This window comes from Syngnathus floridae, chromosome 5 (assembly GCF_059516105.1).
Source record: "Syngnathus floridae isolate MCC-2025c chromosome 5, RoL_Sflo_1.0, whole genome shotgun sequence".
Lineage (NCBI taxonomy): Eukaryota > Metazoa > Chordata > Actinopteri > Syngnathiformes > Syngnathidae > Syngnathus > Syngnathus floridae.
Window position 1 is genome coordinate 9,625,732 of NC_142417.1, and position 8,619 is coordinate 9,634,350.

The following is an 8,619-nucleotide window of genomic DNA, read 5'->3' on the forward strand; positions in this document are numbered from 1 at the left end:
AATTACAATAAAAAGTAAAATTACAATCCATACCATGGTTATAATCATATCTTAAAATTGAATTATTCTATCTACAAATATAGTAAATAGATACAGGAACACACAGAATGTTTATGGATAAACTTTATTCATATAAATATTGTGCGTTTAATGAAGAAACTCCTTTGGAGTAGCAGTTTGAGGACATGTTTGATAAATGAAATGACTATTGAGCAAAGAAGAAGTTGCCTGATGTGGAAGTACTGTTGTGTTGAATATACTGTACACAAATTGAATCATGTAATTTTATGATTAGCATAAAGGCTAATGAGTACTCCCACTGTGTGGTAATGTATCCCAAGCCATATGAGTTACTTATTGGACAGTGCATTGAGGAATGTGCGTTTGTTGTCCTCATATATCAGTCAAATTTCAGCGGCCTCCTCTTCATCCTTCACCTGTGGGGGTGAAAAAGAACAAGAACTTTAAAAGGGAAAAAAAGCCATTTTCACTGTTGAACATATTTATAAACTGAACTCTCCTTTTTGCGTGAGTTAATTACAAATATTGTTAAATAAAAGTACATATTACATACTACAAACAGTTCATCCATTCATTTTCTTCCTTCTTATCCGTGGTTGAGTCACAGGGAAGCACCTTAAGCAGGGAAGCCCAGAATTCCTGGACACGAACAACTGCTATCCCCTCTGAGCTAAATAAATAAACAAATATGCAACAAGAATCAGAACCAACCTGCTCAACCGATTCAACCTCAGGGACATAAAACTGTAGCATGTTTTGGATTCCATTCTTTAAAGTGACAATGGAGCTCGGACAACTGGTGCAGGATCCCTGTAACTTCAGTTTGACCACACCGTCCTCGAAGCCGCAATACACAACATCGCCTCCGTCTTCCTGCACTGTGGGTCTGAGGAAAATGTCGGAAAAAAGACAAAACAATGATACCAAGGGATGGACGGCTATATACCATCTAAGCAACTTAATAACACCATCCACCTTATCCGAGTGTCCAGCAATTCTTTGATCATAGCAACTACCTCATCGTCATCATCCGACGGTGCTGCAAAGAGTAAAATATGTCATCCCTTATGAGTCCGCCGAAAGAACGGTCCATGATGCAGTCGAATTTACCTGTGTCTTCACTAGGTTTTTGATCCTCATTGACGACAGGAAGCCCAGAGGTAAAAAAGTCCATAATGGTGGCAAACACGTCAGGTTTCATTACTTTCCATTCAGTATTTTCATCAACCTACAAAGGGACACAAAAAATGTTCCAGACTACTTGACTCCATTGTGTTTATTATTTAACTTGGTATAACTTGGTATGCTCTACCCTGGTTATGGTGATAAAGTCAGGGCCCAGGAAGACACTCTTGACCCCATCAATCCGGAATAGCTGTCTGCAGACAACACAGAACAATGCTTATAATTAACATTTTGTTTTTCATGTCTTATAATAAGAATAAAATAAGTTTCTCTCCATATACAAAAAACATAATAAATGTAATGGACATTCAACAAAAGCTTTGATTACAGCAATTTGACCCTGGTATACACTATTTCTATTTAATGTTTTTGTGTTTTTTTTAATCTAAAATCCAAACGAAATCAGAGGTTGTCCGGCTTCCCATAACTGACTGCATTCAATCTTAGAGGTTCAAGTGTATAATGTTTGTGGTCTCATTTTCTACAATGTCACATGATATCAAAATCTTTACGTAACCTTGTACCTGGCTAAGGGTGAGGTGTATGCTTCACGAGGGCTGGGAAAATCCATAGTTCCTGATTCAAGAACCATGCGTCCGGGCAGGAATTTGAGGCTGTTTGGGTTTGGTGTGTCCTGTGTCTGCACAAACATGCTCCTCCCTATGAAGACACATTGCACAGTGAAACACATCACAACTATTGTAACAAACGACAGTATGGACATCCATAAAATTGAGATACAGACCAGGAACAAACCATTGCTGAGGCCATCTGCTCTTGATTACTGTGTCATGTGAAAGCCAGTGATAAGCAGCACTACGGCACACACTGCCAGCAAGACAAATGACAATTGTTAAAACAGTGAAAATACATTTTACATAATCTGTACTACATACATACATGTCAGTTTGACTCAACCATTTTTAAGGTAAAAAATATTTTACCTTTCACTTATAATGATTAATAGTGATTATACTACTGTAGTGTATGATTAAGTATACAATTGCCAAAAGAAATTCAGATTTTATGTAAACCCTTTGCCCTTTCTAGGTAAAAGGTACACATGCATGTTGATTTCAGGTTTGTTGAGGCGCTTTTTAAAAGCCAGAGCAAAACTGCAGCATGTGAGTGTGTGTGTGTGTGTGCGTGCGTGCGTTGTTCTTTTTTAGTGTATTGTATTTGAGGTAACCATCAAAGCATACAACCCCCCCCCCCAAATCAGTTTCAGATATCTGCTTTCGTGCAAAGACAGACCTGTGAGAGGCAGCAAGTTGCCATGGGGCATCGAGCCTGCTAAAATGACAAATAAGAAAACAAGAGACTTATTGGGACAAGAAATACACTTTTGCAGGATAATCTTATCAGGTAACTTCATTGTGAATGCAAACTCTCCTGGTCATTTATTACATTTTCAGGCACATGACAAGCTCAGAAGAGAGAGGGGGTATTTGACGCCGTATGACATCATATTTGTCAAAACAAATAGAAAACATATTTGAGACAATAAATAACAACTAAGAGCTTTGCAAAAATAGTTTCCCAATTTCCCAAACAATCAGCATGTGTCATTAGAACCAGGTGACATCACGTATGTCAGTCACACTTTTGCTATAATAGCCGCTCTCAGCTAATCAGCCACTTTTCTGTGGCCATCGGTGTTTTACAACAATTTCTATAAACAACAAAAACGTCCAGTCAGAACATAAAAAAAGAACTTACGGACGCAATAGTCTTGCAGACCTAGCCAGCAAACTGCCGACCTGCCTGGAAGTGGCCATGTTTGTTTTGATAACTGAAGAGACCGGAAGTTGCCAGCTCGTTGTTGTTGTGCGCTGTTTAGAGTTGTCCCCCTCATACTAGTAGGAACATTTTGTTCGCTATACACGCTCAGAAGGGAAGGCAACTAAAAGTTGTTGATTAAAATGCCTTCTGGCAAAAACTTTAGGAGGCGAAGAGACTCTTCAGATGTGGAAGAGGATGAAACGACTCAGGAAGTCAGGTAACAAATTAAACATTACAGGAGGGACACGGAGCTAACGTCGAGCAAGCTAACAGCGCTAACTAAGCCACAGTAAACTAGTATTGTAATCATAATGAATTTATCTTCATCATTCTTACCCAAGCAAATGTCTATGTTCTATTCTTCTTCCGTTTAGATGCAAAGTAGAAGAGGCCAAAGAGCTGCAAAGTTTGCGGCGACGCCAGAATGGAGTCAGGTAGTCTTTCAATTTCAACTGAAGCAAAGAATAAGTTAAATTTTAATTTACGAACAAGCCAATAACTATTATTGTTTTCACAGCGTGACTGCCTTATTGGTTGGAGAAAAATTGCCACCTGAGGTTGAGATTGATGTGAGTACGCTGTTAAACTTAATATTGACTTCATTTCTATAACATGCATTTTTTGTCTTGTTCACTTGTGCATTTGTTGTACAGTGCTGTGAATAACATATACTCATCATTCATTTTACAGAATGACCCCTTTAAACTCAAAACTGGAGGGGTTGTTGACATGAAGAAAGTCAAGGATCGGAATCGAGACATGTCAGTATCTATAAACCCAATTTCAGTAATTGTGTTCATCTTCACCACGTTGGCATTGTCTTTAATATACTACATTTGTTTTTGTAGGACAGAGGAGGATACAGATCTTAATCTGGGTACCTCCTTTTCAGCCGAGACAAACAGAAGAGATGAAGATGCTGACATGTAAGCATCTCTGATACCCACTTATTTTAGCAATTGCAGAACAAAATTACATTTTTAATAATGTAAACCAGTCATCATTTTCAATAATAAGATTGCTACAAATAATGTACATTTTAACACCTGCCTAGGCTGAGGCCATATTCTACTCCTCAAGTACAGTAATGTGTTGTGTGTATGTAATGTAATCATCCTGCTCTTCAACACATTTTCGTTAACATTAACGTGTCCGGTCAGGATGAAATACATTGAAACTGAGCTGAGAAGAAAAAAAGGCCTCGTGGAGGCAGAGGAACAAAAGGTCAAGGTGAAAAACGCAGAGGACCACCTGTATGAGCTGCCTGAGAACATTCGGGTCAACTCTGCCAAGAAGACAGAAGAGATGTTGTCAAATCAAATGCTGAGTGGAATCCCTGAAGTCGACCTTGGGATTGAGTATGTAGACTCTCAACATGTTTAACGAAGATACTTGAGAACAAAACACAACTTACATTTCATTTCTGTTCAGTGCGAAGATAAAGAACATCATCCAGACAGAAGAAGCCAAAGCCAAACTGCTTGCGGAACAAAGGAACAAGAAAAAAGACAACGGAACATCATTTGTACCTACCAACATTGCTGTCAACTATGTCCAGCACAATCGCTGTATGTTTAAACATCATGTAAATATCTTTAAATGGTGAAATGTCTTCCTACCACACTAATTTCGTTTTCCCACAGTCTATCACGAGGACTCTAATGCAGCTCACAGGCATCACAGACGGGATAGAGAGGAACCCAAACCAAGACCACTGCGCGTGGGGGACACTGAGAAACCTGGAATAGAGAGTAAGTATCCACTAACACTTTTTTTCCCCCTTTGGGTATTCGCAACATATCTCTCATTTAACCTTGTCACTTCACAGCATCAGAGCCACCTAACTTCCGCAAACGACCAAATAACGAAAAGGCTACTGATGACTACCATTACGAGAAGTTCAAGAAGATGAATCGACGATATTAATGCTTTGATGGAAAACATCTGCTGAGAATGAAGCCTCCTTCCCATCAAATGGCCAAATAAAAAGGCTGCCTCAGTGTATTATGATGGAAAAAAAGACAAGGTAGATCTAGTTAGATTTAGATTAAAAAAAAAAAAACAACAACGATTAGGTGTACACAAATTGAGGAAGACTAAAATCTCGAAACTGTACCATTATTTAACAGAAGGCAAATACTCCCTATGAAAGAGATGGGAAAGGGAACTATAAGTAAGCATCAGAAGCAAAGTTTGAGTTTGAATCTTCTTAACTCACTACCATGATGATGTAAATAATGTAAATATTTGAAGTTCCATGACTGCCATTCATTTGTTTTTAATAAATATAATTAAAAACACCACCACCATTTATGTTCTTCATTAGCATCATGCCACAGAATAACGGCAGAACACGTTACAAATTAATATTACGGGACTATTATTATCAGAAACCCAGTTTCAAGTGATGGAAATGTGCATACTTTGGTAGATGAAAAATTTCAAATAGCTTTCACGTTCATGAAGACCTAATTGAATGTTAATGCAGTACAGAAATAATCAAGTACTGTAACTGGAAACAAATTAGCTTTATTGTGTGAATACATTCAGCTTAAACTCAGTGGAATGTATTTCATAACAATTATCGCATAGCTACCCATAGAAGTAAGGTTCCTTCCGTAGATCCTCCCCAAATCACGGTTTATCGATGGGAGCGGCGCCGGCGTGTCCGTTGAGGTGGTGCTGAGGATTGACATCTTGCTGCGGAGGTCCCTCCATCTCCTCTTGCTCTCCTTGGCTGGAGCTGCAGCTACTGCCTGGGGAGGCCCAACTGTCCCGGCGCCGGTACGCCTCGCACAAGGGCAGGTCGGCGCTGTCCCACTGATTGTAGCTTTGAGGTGCGGAAGGCCAGCGGGAGGCAAAGAATCAGCGTGGCAGAGGTACAGAGGAGCAGGAGAGGAGCAGACAAGAGCGCCAAGTGAGAACAAGCACATTCATACGGCCACGAAAGCTCAGTCAGTCAGAGGCAAGCGTGGAGATCAAGCAACAAGCACCAGAATTGGAATATTGATGAAGGTAACAAGCTGACGAAGAACTTGCAGCCGATGCTAATCAACGGTTGTCAAGATGATTAGTTGAGGAGGGAGGGGAAGCCGAGCAAATGCAGAAAGTGACGCAGGTCCACACCATTGCAGTTTATTTCTTTATTTTATTTATTTTATTTTACTTTATTTCTTAATCATTATTATGATCTTTGCGCACAACTAGCACACATGTTCAACCATGTAAGATTGACCGTGTTTTAGTACATCACACGATGATGGAAACCAATATTTAGAGGGAAATACATTCACAACACAAAAATGTCTATCCGACCAGTGAATTTAGAATTTCACCTTAAAGCAACAGTCACCCCCCAAAAAAAACATGTAAAAGACAAAACTGCACCTAATAAAGTGGCAAGCGAGTGTGCTGCTGTTATATATAATTTTGTTCAGAAAAAGCGCTTTTCTTTTAAAAAACAATCCAATTCTCCTGGTGCCTTAATCCAGAGATTCCCAACCATCCTATGGCACATTAGTTTGAGAGAGGTATTCTGCGCCAAATGAGCCAATTTTACTTTTTGTCCTATTTTATTTTCAAAAAAATAATTTATTTACTACGAATAATATATCTTTGTTCATCTCTCTATGTCAACGACAGGTGGTACAATTCAATACTCTTCTACCAGTTAAAATATCGGCCTTGGCTCAAGGGTTGTGAAACACAGCTAATCTATGGCAATCATCCGTGTCAGCAAAATGGACCTAATATTTAAATGTGCTTTTTTTCCCCTCATAATTTAAGAACTGCTCTAACCCTTCTGATATTTTGTTCAATGTCTTCTTAAATGTCAACCACACTCATTTGAAACAGCAGTAGAATGTAAGGCACTAGATTATTTTAGGGAAGGCAACTATATGGTTTCATGTGTATCCACCACTCACACGAAGCTACAACTGGATGATGATGATGAAGATGATGATTGCTTCTGGGCTTAGTGGAGAGTGGTGAGGGTGGGAGCACAGGACAGTGGTGGGTGGGGGTGTCGAGAACGAGTCTACTTGTACCTGGAGGAGTAATATTCTTCCTCGAGTTCGTACAGGTCGATGGCGATCTCATCGCGCAGGGAGGTCAGCTTCTTGTCGCACTCTTCCTGCAGCGAGCGCAACTGCTGATTCTGCAGGCTGATGGCGTCGTTGACCGAGGGGAAGTCGTTCAGGATGAGGAACTGCTTCAGATCCGACACCAGCTTCATCAACGACTCACCCGCGCGAACCTGGAGAACCCGTGCATGTTTCAGCGTCAGAAACGTTATCAAAGCAATGCATGTGAATGTAATTTCTTTAACCGACATGAATTTTAAGAGGACTTAAGCGATGACCATTAAGTTCATGTAAATCCAATGAGGATTTAAATCAGTTCATTTACATGAATAGACATTCGGCACGCTTTCCATGGATTTGCACTTACAATATTCGCTGCTCGTACGTGCATCTCATAATGGTCTTGCTCTGCTTGAGTTGCTCGGGAAACCTGTGTCTCGTCTTCTATCTGAGGGAGAAAACAATGACAACATTTGAGAGCAGTGATTTCCAATTGTTTTGCTTGCCCAAAGGTAGACAGAACAATAACAATCAGAAAATGCAGGTCCGAAGGTAACAACAATTCAGAACCACTGTTTTGCAGCAGTGTTTCCAAACTTTTGAGCTGTTACAAAAATGGCGGCACGTGGATTCCACAATATGCTGGCGTGAAATATCATTGGGGTGCCGCAGGAAAATACTTTTTCACATAATTTATCAATCACAATTACATCTTTGTTCATTTAACGCTGCCAGTGACATATAGTGATGCTCTCCATTAAATAGCAGAAATTTCCAAAAAACTGTGGATTATTCAGAATAATTCTCACCTCCTGTGTGCATACAGGTATTTGTGCAAAACATTACACACGCCCACATTTAATATTAAAGTGTATAAGTGATAAATGATCATCATCATTTATGCAATTCTTAGTGATGTTTTGGTTTTGTGGTGCAAGCTTCTAATGTAAAAACGAGTTACTTGACTCTAAATAAAAGTTAAGAGGCACTGCAGTAGATGAACAAAGATATAACATAACCACGATCACCTTCATGTACCTTGGCAGTTTTGATGATTTCGGTGAAGTTGTCCAGGATGGACCTGATGTCATCTTTCAGCCTTTTGTTGTAGTTCTGCAGCAGACTTTCTTTACTCTGAGGAAGCGCTCTCTGGGTCGCCATCGTGCAAAGTCAGTACTGGCTTTACCTACAGTATTCCCATGAACATAAAGGCATTCAAATACTACCACTGTCCTGCACGACAATGGCGCAAAATGTTGCCTTACAGGTTAGCAAGACACGCACATGAAAAACCGTTGCTTATAAACCCAAACAAAAATATTTTTATGCAATCATGTTGCACAACTACGTCATGCAAAATGTTGGGACTCAGCGTTTAACCCCGTTTTTGTGAAGAATAGTAAGCAAAGTGAGGGTACAAAACAACGGAGATATCTTCTTCTGGTGGGAGAATGGCGGGTAATATCCGCGGTGTATGGTAACTACCGCCACCTAGTGAGCGCAATACCCCAACATGTGTTTATGGTTCAGAATGTGCAGGTTCGAG

At 39.8% G+C, this 8,619-nt stretch overlaps 3 protein-coding genes across 6 annotated transcripts; 1 reads left to right on the forward strand and 2 right to left on the reverse strand.

Moving 5' to 3' along the window:
• Positions 1–105: 105 nt before the first annotated feature.
• On the reverse strand, positions 106–3,045 carry nfu1 (NFU1 iron-sulfur cluster scaffold homolog (S. cerevisiae)). 2 transcript variants are annotated; one of them, XM_088375054.1, is made up of 9 exons: positions 2,926–3,045; positions 2,461–2,496; positions 1,952–2,034; positions 1,731–1,866; positions 1,334–1,400; positions 1,132–1,249; positions 997–1,060; positions 733–907; positions 106–437 (listed from the first exon to the last, which is right to left on the reverse strand). In XM_088375054.1, exons 1-9 carry the CDS (start codon positions 2,982–2,984, stop codon positions 405–407), a joined length of 771 nt encoding a protein of 256 aa, XP_088231180.1. In that variant the 5' UTR covers positions 2,985–3,045; the 3' UTR covers positions 106–404. The 2 variants fall into 2 exon arrangements, with proteins under 2 accessions (XP_088231180.1, XP_088231179.1); XM_088375053.1 differs by having other exon boundaries at positions 2,461–2,499; positions 2,926–3,044.
• c5h9orf78 (chromosome 5 C9orf78 homolog) lies at positions 3,021–5,297 on the forward strand. Its single transcript, XM_088375051.1, has 9 exons — positions 3,021–3,205; positions 3,363–3,422; positions 3,506–3,557; positions 3,679–3,749; positions 3,837–3,914; positions 4,149–4,346; positions 4,420–4,556; positions 4,632–4,739; positions 4,817–5,297. The coding sequence occupies exons 1-9, from the start codon at positions 3,129–3,131 to the stop codon at positions 4,912–4,914; spliced, it is 879 nt and encodes a 292-aa protein (XP_088231177.1). The 5' UTR covers positions 3,021–3,128; the 3' UTR covers positions 4,915–5,297.
• On the reverse strand, positions 5,052–8,545 carry med22 (mediator complex subunit 22). 3 transcript variants are annotated; one of them, XM_088375057.1, is made up of 5 exons: positions 8,358–8,545; positions 8,112–8,259; positions 7,441–7,521; positions 7,038–7,246; positions 5,052–5,818 (listed from the first exon to the last, which is right to left on the reverse strand). In XM_088375057.1, the coding sequence occupies exons 2-5, from the start codon at positions 8,232–8,234 to the stop codon at positions 5,623–5,625; spliced, it is 609 nt and encodes a 202-aa protein (XP_088231183.1). In that variant the 5' UTR covers positions 8,235–8,259; positions 8,358–8,545; the 3' UTR covers positions 5,052–5,622. The 3 variants fall into 3 exon arrangements, with proteins under 3 accessions (XP_088231183.1, XP_088231182.1, XP_088231181.1); XM_088375056.1 differs by having other exon boundaries at positions 8,339–8,545; XM_088375055.1 differs by having other exon boundaries at positions 8,112–8,543.
• Between the last annotated feature and the right edge of the window lie 74 nt (positions 8,546–8,619).